General features: G+C 39.0%; 1 protein-coding gene across 2 annotated transcripts in view; it reads right to left on the reverse strand.

Annotated features, from left to right (window-relative positions):
• The window catches only part of Tbc1d19 (TBC1 domain family member 19), an 88992-nt gene that overhangs the window by 8251 nt on the left and 59653 nt on the right, over positions 1 to 21088 (reverse strand). For both annotated transcript variants that reach the window (XR_016537408.1, XM_090343735.1), the window contains exons 16-20: positions 12711 to 12743; positions 10176 to 10285; positions 7988 to 8079; positions 5411 to 5526; positions 506 to 576 (exon numbers count right to left, since the gene is read on the reverse strand). Coding sequence is in view for 1 of the 2 variants with exons in the window: in XM_090343735.1 (XP_090199861.1) it covers positions 506 to 576; positions 5411 to 5526; positions 7988 to 8079; positions 10176 to 10285; positions 12711 to 12743 (422 nt within the window). In the remaining variant the exon portion in view is untranslated. The remainder of the gene's footprint in view (positions 1 to 505; positions 577 to 5410; positions 5527 to 7987; positions 8080 to 10175; positions 10286 to 12710; positions 12744 to 21088) is intronic.

Here is a 21088-nt window from a genome sequence, read left to right on the forward strand (position 1 = left end):
AGAAATATGGTAAGCACTGTTTAATGGAACCATATTCCAGATATAAGTGACATCTCTGAAAAGCAACTAGTATTGTGGTAATTAACTCACAGTTTAAAAGAACAACCCAAAGCCTACGGGTTTTTACAATCATCCAAATACAACTTCTTTAGCACTTCATAGGATTCTTCTCTGTTCTGTGAGCTTGGCAAATGGATGTGGAGAATAATAAGGACATGTAACCCAAGTCCCAACAATTCCTATTAAAATGGCCAGTTATCTTGTTTCCCATAATGACTAGAGTGGTTTCTACAATAATCTTGCTTATGACCCACTTGTAAGAGCTGTCTCCAAGTGATTTGGGAATATGAATCCTGAGCATTACAGAGCTGAGAGTTTACAGTTCTTCCCAAGCTAAAGAATCTAGCTACAAGTAATGTGTGCGCTTCTGCACGGGTCCGGGGCATGCATGGGCCGGGCAGTGTCCAGGAACTTTTCCGTCCCAGGGAGAGAAACTTATCCTCACCTCGGCCGCCGCCAGTGACGTCACCTCCATCAGGTTCACTGCTCGGAAAGCAAACACGGCAGCTGCCAGGACTGGAAAAGAATGCACACCATGTCAACTGCTGGCCTGCCCACCACTCTGGGGACTGCCATGAGCCACGCTGAAGGCTCAGCGCAGGGGCCTGCACAGCTGCCTCCACCCTCCCAGCCCTGTCACCACTGTGGTGCATGGAAACTGTCTGTGCCCAGGAGGCGCCTGCCTGACAGACCCACGCCAAATTCCACTAGGCCTGGGGAAAGGGAACCCCAGGGCTTTGAAAATATCGTCTTTGTGATGTAGTTATAAACTGATATGTTGAATTAAATCTCCTTTTATAGCTACTTAAAGATAATATTTAAAATATTATAATAAAAACCCTACAGAAAAAAAACCTTATATATTATCAGTGGCCAGGAAAAGAAAGAAAGAAAGAAAGAAAGAAAGAAAGAAAGAAAGAAAGAAAGAAAGAGGGAGAAAGAGTCATACCAACACACAATACACATAAATTCATGAAGTACCATTAACTCATGCAAATGGGAAGAAGAATCAGAAGCCACACAAAGACCTGTGTAAGAACTGGTGGCCCTGGACAGGGTGGAGAAGGTGGGCCCTAAGGTGGCACCCGACCTCTCCCACCCGCCCGCCCTGCTGTCATCACCGGGGTTGCTAGTACATTCCTCATGCAGCAAATCAGCCATGTGTGGTAATGGTAATGAAAATGAAAGTTATTTTTCCTGGAGCAATCATATAGCAAGTGAAAATATATACTTTAAAGAATCCATTTTTACTGTGAGATTACAAGTGGGGAGTGAAGAAATATTACCCACTTTGCTAACATAGAAACTGAGGCACATTCAAGCCACACAGGTGAAAAAAACATGGCAGAGCTGGCAGTGAGGCCTTGTCCCAACATGGCAGGCCATGTGCTGGCCCCTGGGAGGCTTCTGTGGAGATGGCATGAGGGGAGGCATGGGGGTCTCAGCCCTGGCAGGTGAGTGGGGATGGTGGTGGCTGTGTTTAGGAGTGAAAGTCGGGGCCCAAGCTTGGTCAATGACTTCATGACTTCGAAGCCTGTGTACTCTGCTAGGGGACAAAAGGTTTAAGACAGTATGCCAAGAAGCCCTAGAACCAGGAGGAGAATCTGGAGGGGGAAAGAAAAAAGGCAGAAAGTAGAGGCGGCTCAAATGGGAGAGGGCCAAGTGAAAAAGCCAAGTGGAGCATGAAGCCCTGGGTTCAAACCCTACTAACCAATACAAATAATTATAAAACCAAATAACATTATAGTCAAGTGCTGGTGACTTACATTTGTGGTTAGCTTAGCCACTGAGGAAACTGAGATCTGAGGATCATGGCTTGAAGCCAGACTACATAGAAAAGTCCAGAGACTGTTATCTCTGTTCAGCCAGCAAAATGTCAGATATGGATGTGTGGCTAATGTAGCATAGTGACAGCTTTGAGTGAAAAAAAAAAAAACCAAAACAAAACAAGTGACAGTAAGGCTCTGAGTTCAAGCTTCAGTACTGGAATCCCTACACAAGAAGAGGATAATGGTAGAACTAAATTTAATTAATCTAACAAAAGTATATCCATGAATGTATGGAGATTTCATAAGGAGGTAAAAACCTCCCTAATACAATTAATATGCCCTAGCTAAAAAAAAACAAAAAGAAAACAAAAATCAAGTCAGCTGGAATTATTCAGCTGTAACAAGGACACAAGAAATCTGGGTCATACTGGGCACTGAGCAGCTAAGGTTACAGGCATGAGTAACCTTAGCTACTCAGGAGGCTGAGATCTGACACTTTTATCTCCAATTAATCACCAAAAAACTGGAAGTGGTGCTGTGGCTCAAAATGGTAGAGAGCTAGCCTAGACTAAAAGAGTTTAGGGACAGAACCTAGCCAGAGTTCAAGCCCTACAATGCAATCTCTCCTCTCCCTCCCCCCCTCACCCTGTCACACACACACACACACACACACACACACACACACACACACACAACACAATGTGGGTCAAACAACTGCCACAAAGAGGACAGGTGGTGTGAAGCCAACTACCAGAGTAGCAAAGAAAACCCTTTCTGTGGGCCAGTAATTCCACTAACTGCAGCCATATTCCAGACAGGAAAAACATTTTAGAGCTAAGAAACGTGGATCCCTGCTTAATTTCTGTGAATATCTGAACTAGAGACTAAAAGCTTGAAGAACTTTCTGGGAAAGAGTTCTGCATAGTAAGAAGCTGCTTTTCTAAAGGTAGATACAAGGTGGGACAAGATTAGTGCACTAAGTGACACCAAAAGACGATATGCTCATAACCTTTATTTGTCTTGATTCCTTTCTGTTTATTTCATGCTTAGGATGCTCAGCCCTTCTGCAGAATAAGAGTAGACATCTATATTTTGGGGAAAATATTCAATGGAACCTGGTCTAACAAACTATATATCCATATTGATTATAAATTCTCTCAAAATGAGCTGCCTCCTCCATCCCCCTCCCCCCTTCTCCCCCTCTTCCTCCTTCTCTGTCTTCGTCTCCTTTTCCTTCTCCTTGTTCTTCTTCTTGTGCTGATCGTGAGCCTTGAACTCAGGGTCTGGGCACTATCCCTGAGCTTGTCTGCTCAAGTCTGGTGCTTTACCACTTGAGCCACGGCTCCATTTCTGGTTTTTTATAGAGATAAGAGTCTTATGTACTTTGCTGCCTAGGCTGGCTTCAAACTGTGATCCTCAGATCTTAACATTGTCAAATATATTTTTGAAATGATACCAAATGTTATAGATGATACTCTTAGAAGTTTCTGGAAAATTCAGAGAAGAGTTATCTGGTGAAAAGTCTAAACTATTATAATTTAAGAAATGGTAGAAGAACATAAGAAAAGAAGAAACTTTGAGACAAGGTAGGGATGAGAAAGTAAAAAAAGATAAGCCAGGCACTGGTGGCGCAAGCCTGTAATCTTAGCTATTCAAGAAGCCAAGATCTGAGGATCACAGTTCAAAACCAGTGTGGGCAGGAAAGGCTGTGGGACTCTTATTTCCAATTGACCACCTGAAAACTGAAGAGGCACTGTGAGTCAAAGAAGTCAGGGAGAGTGCCCAAGTCCTAGGTTCAAGCCCCATGAACAACAACGACAACAAAAATGACTTTGGCTTAAAAGACATTTTAACGACTCATGTTATCCAGAAGTAAGAGTGGGATTATCCAATACAGAAGTGTTCAAATAGAAGACAAGACTACTGATCAGAAATGCTTGGGGAAGTGCTGCCTGATGTTCTCTATTGTCCTTGTGGTTTGTCTTTCTGTCTGTGTGCCTGTTGTCTGTCTGTTCTCACAGCAAAAAACACGAGAACAGAACATTCTCTTCCCTACTTACATGTGGATGGACTTAACAGAAACAACCAGAGAGGGGTGGGGAGTGTGGCCTAGTGGTCGAGTATCTAGCATGCATGAAGCCCTAGGTTGGATTCCTCAGTGCCACATACACAGAAGAAGCCAGAAGTGGTGCTGTGGCTCAAGTGGTAGGGCACTAGCCTTGAGAAAGCCCAAGGACAGTGCCCAGGCCCTGAGTTCAAGCCCCCAGGACTGGCAAAAAACAAACAAATAAAACAAAACAAAACAACAACAAACTAGAGAGAGTTATCAGCAGTTGTTAAAAACACCAGTGATCATGTCTTGGAATATCAGTGGTGACATTATCCTCCCTTTCCAAATGATACCCAACTGCTACAGAAAGAAAACTCTCAGGTGATACTTTACGGCATATTCATGCCCTACTAACTGTTATTTTTGAAATAACCCAAACAGGTACTTTAAAAATGTTAAAAATTTAAGGTTTAAAAAAAAAAAAGAACACTTGTTGGGCACTGGTGGTTCACACCTGTAATCCTAGCTACTCAAAAGGCTGAGATTTGAGGATTGTGGTTCAAAACCAGCCTAGGCATGAAAGTCTGTGAGACTCTTATCTCCATTTAACCAAAAAGCCAGAAATGGAGCTATGGTTCAAGTGATAGTGTCATCCTTGAGCACACTGCCTAGGCCCCGAGTTCGAGCCCCAAGTCTGGTATACACACAAAAATATTCTTATCAACTTTTCTCCATCTATTTGAATACTCTGGTTTTCCCAATGATTAAAAATAACTAATACTACCATTGTACATCAGGGAAACAAATTAATATAATTACTAAGAAATATATGACTTGCATGCTGTTGTACAACTGCCTTGGTGTATATGGGTTATATAAACAGCTATTAACTACTCACAAATCTGAGGCATCCTGAAAAATTAAAAAAAATTGGCATAAGAGAATACCTCAAAGGAAAAATTTAGCCAATAGAGGACCTGGAGTTTGGCTTAGTGGTAGAGTGCTTGCCCAGCATGCACGACGACCCTGGTTGGATTCCTCGGTATCACATACATAGGAACATGCTGGAAGTGGTGCTGTGAGTCAAGTGGTAGAGTTCTAGCCCCCAGAAAAGCCCAGGGACAGTGCTCAGGCCCTGAGCTCAAGCCCTAGGACTGGCAAAAAAAAAATTTAGCCAGTAGAGTAGAAGTCAAAGACTTTTGGTGACAAGAAAAGGTTTCAAGTCCAGTGTAACTGAGATCCGGAAGAAGTGGAATTTCAGCTTTGCAGGATACCCAGTCCCAGTTTGGATTCTCAAGTGGCTAAGTAGGGGCACAGAGATGAAGGTGAGTAGATGGGTGCATTCAGGATAGAAGGAAAGTGTACCAAACTGTGCTGCTGGGCCTCACAGGTCATGGAAGGTGTAAGCCCTGACAAGAGGAAAAAAGAGGGACAAAGAGGAAACTGTGGTCTTTCCTGGGAGCCAAGAGCAAGTCAGAAAGAATAGGACCTTAGAAACAGCATGCAGTCCCAAATAAGCACTTCAGCTTACCAGCAAGGATTTCCAGAGAGTTGTATCCTAGGATTCGATCCCACAAGAGCAGGAGTTGATCTGTAGCTAAGTATCCAGAGAAAGCTCGAACCATCCACTTAAATGATATACGAAGTCTATAGACAACAGCAAAGATTAATTTTACCAGTGGATTTTTTTCTTACAAAAAGGCAATATTAGAAAAACCCCATTTATTCTTTTTTTTTTTTTTTCCCCAGTCCTGGGCTTGAGCTCAGGGCCTGAGCACTGTCCTTGGACTTTCTCAAGGCTAGAGCTCTACCACTTGAGCTTCAGCACCACTTTTGGCTTTTTTTTCTACGTATGTGGTACCAAGGAATCGAACCCGGGTCTTCGTGCATGCTAGGCAAGCACACTACCACTAGGCCAAACTCGCAGCCCAAACCCCATTTATTCTATTGTTAACATAGCTTCTTCAAGGATCACAGATGTCTTTGTTTGTTATTTAAAATTGAAGTCCCTTATTCTAAGCTGTAAAAGTACAAAGATGTTAACTATTACAAGGAAGAATTTTGTAACTTGGACCTCCCTTAGGTTAGAAACCCTTCAAAAATAAAGAAAATTAACAACAAAATTATTTCTACCTTGAAAATGAGAATTTACTTAAATTTTGGTTTAATATACATTTGTGATATTTATATATACACACTCACTATGTGACCATCTACACATACACACACACTACTATATGGTAACTGGATCTTTTATGCAACTTTCTGTTTTATAAGAATTGTAAGTCTTTTTTTTGGTGCAGGACCTGAGGCTTGAGTGCTGTCCTTGAGCTGTTTTGACTCAAGGAGAGCATTCTACCACTTTGTGCCACAGTTTTTTGTTTGTTTGTTTGTTTGTTTGTTTTGCTAGTTAACTGGAGATAAGAATTTCATGGACTTTCTTGTCTGGGCTAGTTTTGCACCAAGACCCTTGGACCTCAGCCTCCTGAACAGCTGGGATCACAGGTATGATCTGTAAGAATTTTAAATCTTTGAAATAAAACAGCTGTTATCATGTCACTTAAATAAATCTGTACCTTAACAGTATGCTAGAAAATACTACCAAATCCTTAGTTTTTAACAATGAGCTAAATATATTCAACCCAATAAAGAGGAAAAAAATGCCTAGTTATAATAGTAGAAAATGAGTCCAGTTTTCTATTCGTATAGAATAGTTCAGCTATATTCCTCATATCAGGAACAGAATACTTTTAATGGCTACAAAGATGTATACTTTTATAAATAGCATTTGTAATATTTCTGAAACCCACTGGCACTTTACACAGAAGAGATATAGTGTGGAGAGGAATTAAATTATAGTACAAATTAAATACCTTTACCAGGATTGCACAGAATAGAATTTGAACCTGGGTTGAATTTACCACTAGTCAGACATCTCATTTGCTGTGAGTTGAGTATGGAGAAGATAAGCATTCTATTTTTCATTAACTTCTTCTGTGGCCTCAAAAGGTTAATGCAATTTCCTTTTTTTTTTTTTAAAGAGTTTATCTAACAAAGAAGAAGTAAAGGCTACTTAGAAGAGTAAGCAGTGGGGCCCAGAAACAGGTTATCCCTGAAATTTCAAACATATTCTCCTTAATAGTGGAACATGGTTGCTCAGAGACGAAAGGATCAGAATGTTGATACATTACTTGGAAGTTTCTGTTGCTTTAGTCTCTTTAAAGAGAGAGAACTAGCCAGTGGTTCATCCCTGTAAGCCTAGCTATTCAGGAGGCTAAGATCTGACGATCGTGGTTCAAAGCTAGCCCTGGCAGGAAAAGTCTGTGAGTTTCTTATTTCCAAAAGAGAAAGCCTGAAGTGGTTCCATGGTTCAAGTGGTAGAGTGCTATCCTTGAGCACAAGGAGGCTTAGAGACAGTGCCCAGGCCCTGAGTGCAAGCCCCAGGACTGTCAACAAAACGAACAAAAAAATGCTAGAGAGAGCGAGCCAGTATGAACTGAAATTTAGAACTACTAAATATAGTCACATACTGACATTATGAATGAAATTCAAGCTTTCAAAGGAGAAATCATATGACCACTGGTCTTATTTCCTTTAACAGGAGATAGCAAACATTAACCTTTATAGTTTTACAGGCTATCCTTTTATATTAATTTACACTGACTATCTCAGGCTGAATTTGTTTGCTTCAAACAGGTATTTGTGTCCGTTTTAGATAATACTCTCATTATGAATCGAAATTAGTTCAATTTGGCAATTTTTGTACCAGACACAAAAATCTAGGACATAAGGCTTTGACTAGGACATTGGTAATTCTTCCAAGAAGTTTTTCCTCCTGCTGCTCAGGTCTGAATGAACCCAGCAACTCACACATGCTAGGCAAGTACTCTGCCACTGAGTTATATTCCCAGTTCTCTTCCAGGAAATTTCTGCACAGGATAGTTATAATTTTGCTACTTGATACTTACTGTTTTATTGGGAATAATGTTAAATTTCCCTGAAGAATGACCACATCTTCATATGTAATTTGCCATAATGAAATAAGAGCTTTCTGTATTTAAATTTTATCATGGTAACAAACTTGCTGCAGAGAGAGAAAAATACTTACGGCTGAGCCCCAATTTCCCGCAGATGATAGAAGAGTTGAGGGAGATATGTTTGAAGAAGGGTTTCAAACAGCAAACAGAGAGATACAATGCCCTGAATACAATAAAGCACAGGACAATTTAATGTCTAAATATGAACTATGCCACCAACTTATTCAAATAGAAAATGAGATAGGCTATGAATACACATATTCCCTTTATAAAGGATATCTACCATTGCATTTCATTTTTCTTTATGGGTATTTACAGTGCATTTTATCTTTCTCTATGAATATTCACACTTAGGGAAATGCTGTCTCCTTTAACTGCAATCAGCTTGCAATCGGCAAGTCCATGGCTAACATTATTTTACAGAAACCCTCCTACTTTGCTACTCAGGACTTGCAAAAAAATTAGTGTTTTTCTGGATGCATGCCAACTTCCAGGTATTTCTCCAGCTCTGCAGGCACTGTTTACTCTGTAAGTCCTTTCTCCTCCACATTCACTCTTCGGGGAAAATATTCCCTGCTCTTTTCATTCTTTCTTTTAAGCCTGTGCTAGAAAAAGTCCCATTGCTGTTTGAAATTTGCATCAGGAACTTATCAAACCAGAATGCTTATTTGCTTACATACAGATCTTTGCTTGCTTGCTTGCTTGCTTGGTAGATATACTTCTTAAAATGGATATTACATGTAAAAAAAATCCGCAACCACAAAAACCCAAAACACCAATTCAAGCAGATTTTTTTCCCCACGTGTATTTATTACTTGACAACTTCTAATAAAATTTTTCTTGTAGGTCAGGATTCCCTGAGGTTGATTCTCAGTAAGGAAGTTTTAATCCCCTTTGTGCATTTCTAAAGAAATAAGGTTGTCCAGGCTCTACATAGTTCACTCTGGCTGCAAGCCAGATCAGGAGCCAGCCTCCCTTCTTTATTCTGCTAAATAAAGAAAGGGTAGAGGCAAGGGCTGGCCCAATCCATTAGCTGAAAATGGGCACTTTAGGATCAACTTTGAGATACAGAAGAGAGATCCAGGCTTTCTCCTGGTCAGGCTTTATTGCCCTACACTGTAGAATTGTGAGGGATGTGCATTCTGCAGCAGGTTTTTCTTTTGTTTTTAAATTCTGAAGCATACAGGATGTACAATAGGAGAGTAAAATATGATACTAATGATGAACTGTTAGAAGGTAAAATTAATATTATTAATCAGATAAATTTAGTATTATTATTAATCATATTCATTTAGAAAGAAGGCCAAGATAATAGTCAGTACATTGAATGTTATCTGTGCCATCTTAAAATTCTGTTTGCCAACATTCTCTAGCAATGAGAGAGTAAAACTGAAGATAGCGATGCCGACTGGGGTAAAAATACATAGTCTTAAACTTGGGAGACAAAAACTCTGCTATTTGATTTAGTAACAGTAACATAGTCTCGTCTTTGGAGTAATTTGGTAGGCTTAACGTACATTCCAAGGGGATATTTCTCATGGAGAGGTAGCCCAGTTACCCATAAGTGGAGCAATGCTGAAGGGTAACACAGTAAGCATGCCTTGCCTCCAGTAAGTTCACAGGGGGTGAGGGAGCAGAAAACAAAACAAGAATATTCCATGGTCAATAAATATGCTTTTCCCTAATCTCATAATGAGGCTAATACTAGTATAATAATTGACAAATTAGCCCAATAGGAAATTGACAAACAAGACAAATATCTGATTTTCATTATGAAAGAAGCAATAGCAACAAAAGCAGCCATTTCTTTGTTGAGCCCCAGCTGAGAAGTACCTGGTACTGTATAGGTGTCTTTATGGCACTAAGGTAACAGATTGCCAACCTCCTTTCATACATAAGAAGGCAGGCATCTTTCTTTCTTTATTTTTGTTGGAGAGCAGGACTTGAACTTGGTACCTGACACTTTCACTCATTAGTTGGTGATGCTTTACCAATTGAGTCATGCCTTCAATCCCAGGGTAGCGTCTTTGTCAAGGAAAACAATATAGACACCTTATGATTTTTCTTTTAATATAGAAAGATTAAATTCAGGTGGTAAAAGACATTTTCCTCTCTTATTAACCCAAACTATTTCATTCATCCTCAGGGACGTGCAGTTTGCCTTCGCAGATTACCATTTGTTCTTAATTTGAGGAGACATTTTCTTAACAGAAAGAGCAGACTCGAGTTTGAGTTGATTATCACTTTTTATGAACTCACAGAAGGATGAGAAGAGATGGAATGGAGTCTGAAGAAAAAGCGCACATACATCTCTCGGAATATCTGATACAATTTGAAAGGTTCATGGTACAGAAAGCAGAGTGGTGCAACTGCAAGAAAAACAGCTAGTGAGAATATTGAAGGCCACTACGTGTCCATAGGAAGTTCAAGAAATGAGGACGTAAACATTGCATAGTAACTGCATTCAATCAAGCTTCAAACCATATATTGTTTTATAACATATATATATATATATATGCATGCAGGCATGCATGCATGTAGAAAAGTTCAGTAGTTAGAAATTGTAAAGAAAGGGGTAAGTTACAAATAATATATTCCCAGTTTAACAGTAGACTAAGAATAACGTAATGGGATTATGTAGGGATACTAAAACATCCAAATAATTTTAAAGAGCTACATACAATAAAATGTTTTTATTTTATTTTATTTTTTATTTTATTTATTTTTTTGCCAGTCCTGGGCTTGAGCTCAGGGCCTGAGCACTGTCCTTGGACTTTCTCAAGGCTAGCACTCTACCACTTGAGTCTCAGCACCTCTTCCGGCTTTTTTCTATGTATGTGGTACCGAGGAATCGAACCCTGGTCTTCATGCATGCTAGGCAAGCACTTTAACCACTAGGCCAAACTCCCGGCCCCAATAAAATGTTTTTAAAAAAGAAAAAAAAGCTACATAAGAAAGTGAACAAGTGAACAAAGTGAATAATAATTTTTTTTTGACATTTTTCATTTTGAGATGGGTTCTCAGTACATAGCCCAGGCTGGTCTTTCACTGTGAGGTTCTCTTATCTAAGCCTTCCAGATAAGAGTAATTCTGTTTTACTTTGCCTCCCAAAGAATTCTAGCCACTTGTAAGAAACTTTAACTCTGAGGCTCAGGTAAAATAAATATAAGATGCTTTATAACTAACTTTTAGAATCAAGGCCTTCAATTAATTCAATTAAAAATTTTTTTAATTGAGTGAACTGAAGAATTCCTACAACTAGAACTATTAAAAGGGATAAAATGACTTTTTATTTTATTTTTGGTATTGGGGATTAATCTCATGGCCTTGCCATGCCCCTTCTCTGGTTGGTTACTTTTTTTATTAAAGAATTTATTAACATTGATTTTTACATCAGATTTCAAATGACATGTTTAACAAACTAGTATTCAAGAAGGGAATCTCTATATACAATCACTTAGTTTTTAGAACATAATCAAAATTAGGCTAAGGGTTTGTATATAGATACATATTAATTTATGAAATAAAACATTATGTCCATAGAGTCATAGGTTTTTATGTCTCTGTAGTTATGTTCATATTTCCAATCTCTGGTTGGTTACTTTTGAGGCAGGGCCTTCCTTGCTTTATGTTTTGCCAGGTCTGGACTGCAATCCTCTTATTTGTGCTTCCCCATGTCATCTGGAGATGACAGACATGCACTACTGTGCATCTCAGCCATTGGCTGAGATGGATTCCCAGAAACTTTATGCCAGGGTTGGCTTCAAACTGTGTTCATCCAATCTCCACTTCTAATGTAGATAAGATTACAGGCTTAAGCCACTATACCTACAAGAGCTAGCATTTTTGTTATTAGGGGTTTGTAAAAGTTTATATTCTTAACCTCTTTAGGTTTTACTTATGTTAGAGGTCATTGTTGTATGTTATGGTATGAAATTTTGATGGTTCAAGAGACTAGATAGAGTATGCTGTAATTCAAGGCTGTGAACAACACGGTCAAGCTAGCATCAGGTAAAGTCCCTTAGTGCCTTGCATTCCTTTCGCTACACGCTAGTTTTAAAGTGGTATATTAGGTCATTCATCATGACTCTCTGATGCTAAACACAGAGACAAATATTAACTTAGTGATGACTCTTGTCACAAAATATAAAAGTATTCCTGTGTATTCTAATGCTAACAAGGAAGAAATAAAGGAGACAAATATTGGAATACATGAAAACTTAAAAATTAAGTGACATTACAATGCAGGGAATCCCTCCCCTTGTTAACCTTTGTTAAGCTTCCTGCATTGTTCCGTGGAAGACACACAAGGCTCTGCTGTGCTCAGGGGCTCCAGGCCTACACTGTACGCCAGCAGCTCAGTGGTTCAACGCAATGGTTGCTGTGCATACCAGCAGTCTGGAGAAATAATGAGTTTCAACTCAGGTAGGCCCCGCCCTTCATCTTCTTTCTGACATTTTTTTTAACTCACTTGAGAATTTCTTAGGAATTCAAGTAATTGGACTTTATACCTCTTGCGAGCTAAGTATTACCATGTGTCATAATTCCATTGGATTTGAAGATGGTAAAATTTACATCTTTCATAGTATGTTCTACCTCTAATTTGCCAAGATAACTTTACCTACACAATTCTCACAACCCTTTATTTTCAATTGTTTTTAAAATAGGACATGTTGATATAAACTCAAGGCTTCAAAATATTAAGTGTGTGGATAGTGCGACATATAGTATTATCGTTATGCTTAAATTTCCAAAGTATAATAAGAACAATGAATATTTTCAAGCCCAACTTACCATACATGGAAAATCCATGAAAAGGGATCACACCTGAAAAACAAAAGAATATTTACTTTCAATAAATAGGACATACATATTTATTAGGTTAAGTTTAAAGGACAAAAACCAAAAGGTTTTGTCTATTTTTGCTTCAATTTTGTTCATGTCATAAAGACTTTGTGATAATACTCAATAATTTTGATGTTGTTTTTGTTGTTACCAGTCCTGGGGCTTGAACTGTGGGCCTGAGCCTGATCCCTGAGCTTCTCTGGCTCAAGGCTAGTACTCTACCACTGGAGCCACAGTATCACTTCCTGCTTTTTCTGGGTAGTTTATCAGAGTAAGAGTCTCCTGGACTTTCTTGCCTGGGCTAGAATGGAACGGTGATGCTTAGATCTCAGCCTCCTGTGTGCCTAGGATTATAGGCATGATCCACTGGTGCCCAGACAATAAAATATTTTTAATATCATTAGAAAAGTAAGCTAGATGTTTATAACATATCCACTTAATTTTCTATTGACAATGTAGAGCAATTACAACAGAAGATATACATACATATTTGTACACACATACACACACAAATACACACACACATATATGCTTACAAAAGCAGGATAAGAATAAAACAAAGCAGATAACAACCAAGTTTAAGAACTAATTACAATGGCTCCAAAGTCAATAGATTGTGTTATTTCTGAAACAACTTTATCTTGTTTATGAGAATCCAATCTGTGAAGAGATTAGCGAGCTTTTCCAGGCACATCTTATTACCATCACTTTACAGAAAACACCAGTGTTTAGCAACATTACTAAAATGGGAGCAGTCTAGAAGTAATATTTCTGGGACAACAGTACAGATTCAGTATCTGATAAGGATTAAAGAAATATTCAAAATATTAAAAAATATTCAGCACTAGCCATATTTTTATGTTCGAAGTGAAAAGTCAGAATTTGTACAGAGCCTTGACCCTAAATGCCATTTCAATGGCATATCTAACAGTATACGAAATCAATTTGAAACCAGTACAGAAGCTAAGAAGCTTACTTCCTTGAAAAATAGTATAGAAATGTTTTGTTCAGAGGCAAAAACTTCTTGCTGGGAAGTTATCCAGTTTGTTTTATGAAGTAACTGGTGGGTCTCAGTTTACAATGCCCAGTGATCGAGGACACACTCATTTCCAATGCAACCAGGGTGGTCTGCACAGTTTCCGCTGGAGTGGCTATTTCTTGTGCTGGCTCTCTATCATGCCTTTGCTGTATTCCCAATTTTGACGACCAAGGCTACTATTTATTTTCTACACTAGATGAAAATTTACACAAATGTTTTCTGTCTCCACTCCCCCATAACCATGACCAGGCATGTTTTGTTTCTTCGAAGACTTTCTTAATTTTTTTTTTCAAATTAAGTGGTCCTAAATAACGCCTCCATTTTGTTTTCCTCTGGACAAGCTAAAGCCCAAGCATTTTTCCTCCCTGCGGATCCACAGCTGAAATGGTGCATCTGGGCAGTTGTTTTTAGACTTCAGTAAAGGATTGCATTCTTATCTCTGTTTCATTTGTGAACCATTCCAGTTGGGGGTAGTTCTGGGCTCTTGGTCTGTTATCTGTGTTCCCTAGCCTTCCTGGTTCCACATTACTGGAAAATTTGATATGGACACTATCTATGTCCTCATCTAAGGGAATATAACAAAGTAGAACAAGGCAGAGTGAGAGCAGTCATTGTCACTGGAAACCTCTTTCCTTGTTAGTATCAGTTCATTAATCAGAACCCTAATGCAATAAATGAAAAGTGTGACTGGGTGTCGGCCAGACTTGGTTGGCTAATCTGCGGCTGTCACTTAAACATTTTAAGTGCCTTTGGGTAAGTTTCTAAACTGCTCTAAGCTTCATTTTTCTTATCTGTAAATCAGAGATAATGCCAGACTCTACTTAAAAGAATTAAGTGAGATAATAGCTGTAGATGAGTCATTAATAAATGGCTTAGGCCTATAATAAATGCAAATTGTTAGTATTAACGTTTATAAACTACTTATTTCTTCATTGCTTCTAGAAGTAATTTGATTAAAAGGAAATGCAGAACGAGGAGAATGCAATTGTTACTGTGACCTGTCAGCTCACTCTGGCACCCGAGTTCTTCAGCTTTGGCTGGAGTAATTACCAGGCTCTCTGGTGGCCATGTTCTCCTGACCTTAGAGCACAGCACACAGACTGGTATCATCCAGCTTTGACTGCATATGCACTGCTAATCAATTTTCTTGTCCAGTTCTAATTTGGCGAGCCACTCCATTCTTTCAAAGAGCTTCCCACTTGTTCAGTGTGAAACATTTCCTGCAGGCCTCACTTTTGGCCTTTGGAGTGTGCGGTCACGCCAGGAGCTCTCTAACTTATCTATCCTTTATTTTTCCTTCTATCCCTTCACTTTCCATTTCCAAGGAAGACCTACCTCCTTCCTTTTCAGGGGCTAACATCTTTATCGGGACTCTGAATCCTGCTTCCATAATTTTCATAACAGTCAGCAAGCTAAGGGCACTTAGCACTAGGGACTATCTATTAAGACTGGCATTTACTTTTTTAAAAGAGCAAACAACACATGGTACGGGAAATATAAACACAACTACATAGACATAAAAACTATGACTCTATAGACATAATGTTTTATTACATAGATTAATATGTATCTATGATATACAAACCCTTAGCCTAATTTTTATTATGTCCTAAAAACTAAGTGCCAGTGATTGTATATAGAGATTCCCTTCTTGAATACTTGTTTATTAAACACATCATTTGAAATATGATACAAAAATCAATGTTAATAAATTCTTTAAAATAAAAAAAGAACAAACAACAAGCAAATAATAATAGTAATATGGGACAGAGGACATTTGTGGCCAGCAAAACTTAAAGCATTTGCCATCTGGCCGGAAAATGTTTGCCAATCCCTGCTCTGGAATTCTGCCCCATCCATTATCCCCTCTGCCTTCGTGCACATCAGTCAACAAGTATATACTAAGCCTCTACTATGTGTCGGATACTATTCTAGGGACTGGAGCTGACCTTTTGTTAGGGAAAGTACAACTGTAACACAATAAGTGAATCGTGTCAGAGAGTGAGCAAGTGCTATGAACACAAATAATGAAGGGAAGAAGGAAGAAAAGGAGGCCCAGGCTAGGGAAGGATAGAGGAAAACTTCCTGGTAAAAAACACTGAAGCTGAGTGGGTTAGAATCACCTAAGAGGATGGGCTTCAGGTCACTGCTGTTATAGGCAGATGATTGCTGCACGTAGCTAGCTATAAGGTAGACAATGGTGATATCTGTTTTTTACTCCTACTAATGGAGGCAAGAAGGCAAAACATGGGTGGTCTTATAGAAGTTCCCATATCTTTAGTCTCTACCAACTTTCAACTAGAGATAATTGTAATGTGTTTACATATTATCATATCATCACCACCCCACCCCCACCAAACATCCTTTTCCAGAGCCTACTTCTTCTTCAAATCTAAAATCTTCCTCCTTATTTTAAGCCAAGATTAACTTTAAAAAAGAAAATCTGGAAACAAGAGCCATATAAAGCATGATTGTTATTCTTAATATACTATGTTATTTCTCATCTCTTTTGTTGTCCCTTGGTTATTCTCATACTGTTTCAGTATCTTTCCTTGCTATCGTATATTGTATATTAATTATACAATATACCAATATTATATATTGGTTTATTTGAAAAAGGAAAGGGAAAGGGGGAAAACAAGATGAGGGGAGAGGGCGGAGGAGGGAAATGGGGACAAAAACATGAGGAGTATCAATATGTGAGAAGTAATGATCTTCTATCTGGTGAATATAACTGTAACCCTTCTATTAATTACAATAAAAAAGGAAAATCTGTATTTTTCTCCCTTCATTTTCTTTTATGTCCTTAAGTAGTATAAAAGGCCTTCCGCTCCCCTCTTCCAATTGCTAAATCCAGGGGTCTCTTCGGTAGCAGTGGTAATGGCCTTGCAGCAGTTGAAAGGTCCTTTGCGAACTCGGCCTCACCATGGTTACAGGCTACCGTGCAGATCAGGCTCCTTGCTGCTCTCAAGCTTCTGCTGCTTAGGTTCTATCTATCTATCTATCTATCTATCTATCTATCTATCTACCCATTTATCTATCTATCATTTATTTTTGTTGTTCCTGAATAGTTCTTTCATCTGTCCACCCCTTAAACATAGCTTCCTCTTAAGATTCTGTCATAGTTTTGTCATTTTCCCTCTACCACTGTTCACTTATTATTGATCTATAATCCAGTACTTTCAATCTTCTTTTGGGCACAATTTGTCTATTTTGTTTTTGTTGGACCAGAGTGGAACTCAGGGGCTTCTTTCTTTCTTCAATTTACTTGCCAGGCAGGAGGCCTACCACTTGAGCTAGGCCTCTAGCCTGACTTTTTGCTGGTTACTTTTGGAGACTGCATCTTCGGGACTTTTCTGCCTGGTCTGGCCTTGAGCTGCAGTCTGGATCTCAGTTTTCTGAATAATTAGGTGAGCTGCAGTCTGGATCTCAGTTTTCTGAATAATTAGGTTTACACGGTTGGGTCACCTGGTGTCCAACTTGAACATCATTTCTACAAATGGCACTCTACCTCCCCGTCATTCAGCGAGCCATTTTAGCTGTGTATTTCACCCTTACATCTGATATCTAAATGTCATATGCTCATTTTTGGTCCTTGTACGATACAGGCACTTATGCTTCAATTAATGCCAGGGGCTTCATTTCTCTCCCCTGTCCTATAAACATAATTGTAATCCTCCCAAACTTTTGGAGGACAGGACCCAATCATAAGGCAGTGCTTTCCTCTATCTCCAGCCCTGTATTTTATTCATCCTTTCAAGATGGTCCTGACAGTCTCCTCTTCGCCTCATCCCCAAGCAATAATGACTGGGCGAATTCACTTTCTCCAGCTGGTCAAAGCTCTGCTCTGTGCATCCAGCCATGTGATTCTGGCTCCAGGACTTTCTGCCTATAAACACTTAGGTAAGCTACTTAACCTGTTCTGAAACTAAGAGAAGCTGGCTTGGGTTAAGGGCCCTGGTCTGGCTGGGCCTGCACCAGAGCCCAGGTCTTTCCTAAGAGGTCACAGGTCTGACTCTGAAGTTCCCGCTGGAAGGCCCCTGCATGAGCTTTTCCTTTTTCTTTGTTCTTTCTGATGGTGCTGCACACCAGATAAGTGTACACTACAGGACACAGAGAACACAGAGGTGGCCACAGAGTGGCTACTTGTGGAAGCATCAAACCTGCATATGGTGAGAAGGGGTGATGAGCTGTGGGAGAATTCTGCATTTGAACCTGCCTTCCCAACTTATGAAAGCATTCTTTGCCAATATAAGAAAACGGAGTTGACCAATGCTTTATTAATCTGACTTAAAACTTTTGAATATTCAAGCTAACTATAGGCGGGCCTCAATTTGTACTGATGCCCTTCCTCACCTAGAGAGCAGTGACAACAACCAAGGAGATGATGAGGCTTCAATAAGATAATGTATGCAATGTAGTAAAACAGATGATACAAAATTGATACTCAACAGGTTATTTTCCTCCCCATCTTGCTCTCTCCTACAGTCAGATTTTACTTTTCTTTCTAATAGGAAATCTTTTAACTACATAAGCACTAGTTATAAGCAAAGATCATATTCCACATTATATTATTTTCAATATTTATCTAGATGTTTAATACATGTTGTTAATGGAAATTTGAACATTTATAATTGTAATAAAGCCAGTTTAATGTTTAGACCACCACATATGCTCAATAACTCACAGAGCTTAAAGCCATGTTTCTCGTTTTCTATTTTCTGTGTCTGTGACTTTCTCCTCTCTCTCTCTTCCTCTCTCTCTCTCTCTCTCTCTCTCTTTCTCTCTCTCTCTCTCTCTCTCCTGAATTAAGGGTACACTTTAGCTTAACCAAGATTAGCTAGGGCTTATGGCTCTAAAAGGAGTTATACAGTCTGCTTTGTTGAAGAAGCATGAAATAAAATTCTTACAAATAAAAGCAGGTGAAGAAAAAAAGCAGGTGACCTAAGAAGCAGTGAAGAATCCATTAACACTCAGCATGCATACCTCTTAGAACACTTCTTTGATCTGGAAGGCGATCATGTTCTTGGCCAGGTTTTTTTTTTTCCAAATCCTTTTCCTTTGCCTCTTGTCACTTCAGCCTTTCAAGGGTCGTGTTTCAGTCAACTGGCTAACATCCAAGAGTGCGCGTCCAGCAGGCATTCGGGTGCTGGATGCATCTTGGATCTGACCTCCCCTCGCACAAGTCTGTTTTGAGTGACTGTTTTAAGATCTCTGCCTTCTCTGAGGCATCGGAACGAATAGCCTACTTTGTCTAATATGAATAACTTTATAAAGAGATGATTCAACATGCCTTTGCCAAAGCTCCAAATGATAAAATTGTCAACAAAAATAAATCCTGAACTAGGTAAACAGAAATAGTCATTAGGTTCAGAAAATGCCCTATGTCAACATGCTTCACTCACCAAATACTTTCTCTATAATATTTTCCCTTTCCATAACACTCACAGCTGATTTATATCAACTACTCCCCATTTTGGATTATACAGTATAATTTATTTCACTCATTTGTTGAAATACTTGTTTCTTCTGTTTATTCTTATTCTACACAAAACCAAAACATCAGTACAAGTCAAAATAAGACAATGGGAGAATTGTTTTCTTTAAACTAATTTCCATTATATGTCTAAATGAAAACTTCAGACTATGTCCTTAATATCTTATTATAATATCTTATTCAATAGTTACAATTTAGTCATGAACATATTAAATACAATCCAAAAGTCAAACTTCAAATAATTGTTTGCTACTTTGCCTGAATATATACTTTAAGATTTTTGATGAGGAATTCTAAATTTGATCAATATAGATGGCACAATGCATTACTATTTATCAATTTTATATCTGCAAAGAGACTTAAGGTTTTACAATTTTGTGTGAGTGGGGGGTGGGGGGTGGCATGTGCACACACCAGTACTAGAGCTTGGACTAGAGGACTGGGCACTGTCCCTTAGCTTTCTCCGCTCAACACTGGCATTCTACCACTTAACCCACATCCCCATTTCCAGCTTTTTGGTGACTAATTGGAAAAGGAATCTCATGACTTTTCTACCAAAGGCTGGCTTCAAGCCAGTCCTTAGATTTCAGCCTCCTAAGTAGCCAGGTGTGAACCGCTGGTACCTGGCCTTATTACTCTTTTTGGTTGTTGCTATAGGCTACTGTCTGGAGTATTGTGTAGGGAGTTGGCAGTCCTGCCCTTTTCTATAGGGGTTGGAACAAGTCTTCAGCCAGTTGTTCCTTGGGAGGTGAGTGTGTTTTGCTATGTGTGTGTGTGTGTGTGTGTGTGTGCACTCATGCTGTGGAAATGGCCTCTGGTTGGTCATTGTTTCAAAGCTCGAAAACTTTCCTACTTAATGATTTTTAGCCATCATTTTTCTGCTGTATACAAGACAAACACTATTAATAAATTAGTTTTTAAAAGTCACTTGTAATTAAGTCTTACTCAGATTTGTGTATACTTTCCCTAAGAGATCTCCTTGCTTCTGCTCTTGTTTCCCTGAACTTTTCCATGTTCGTTCCCTCATGCATTTAGTTGGCACTGTTCACTGAGCAGACTATGCATGCATGGTTCTAGCTCCTGGATAAATTTGGCATCAAAACTATTAAAGTCCTGTTCTCCACTTGATCTTAGCCAGAAGTTGAGAGGCAATAAAGTCCTGTACTTTTGGGGATTATATCTGTATTTTACATAACTGGCAGGATGGCACTTTAAAAGTATTAATCAATGAGATCTATCGCTGGGATGAGAGGGATAGGCAACTCCCAAAATCAGTTCCTCCATTAAAGCATTAATTAAATGTCAATTTAATTAATTAGTTTGATTTAATTAGTTAAGCTGATAGGCATGGTAGAGTCAACTTGTTTTGGTCTCTAGAATCCAATAATCTTACACTAGCCAGAGGAAGTCTTGGTAGGAGAGCACTATAACATTTTCATTTACCCACCTATATTTTCCACTCTCGTCTGGCGGCAGCCATGAACACAGTAGCTCACATTCCTGGTAGCTTGCTTGTATGGAAAAACAAAACAAGAAAAACCAACAACAAAAGAAATTTGCCTGTGTTTTGTCCTGTCTGGCAGCTATCTGAAGGATTGGCTCAGATTGACCTGAGGACTGAATTGCCATACCAGGCATTTATCAAAAGCATTTCAAGGCAAATACACTAGGTATAGCACTTGAAGAGAAGGAATAAATGACAGGCAGGTGCTAGACAGACTGGAAAGCATGGGAAGGAAGTGTTTCAGAAAGGAGCTGCAAGAGAGAATAAATGCTTTGGAAAGCTCCTAT

This window comes from Megascapheus bottae, chromosome 13, assembly GCF_031878675.1.
Source record: "Megascapheus bottae isolate mThoBot1 chromosome 13, mThoBot2.hap1, whole genome shotgun sequence".
Lineage (NCBI taxonomy): Eukaryota > Metazoa > Chordata > Mammalia > Rodentia > Geomyidae > Megascapheus > Megascapheus bottae.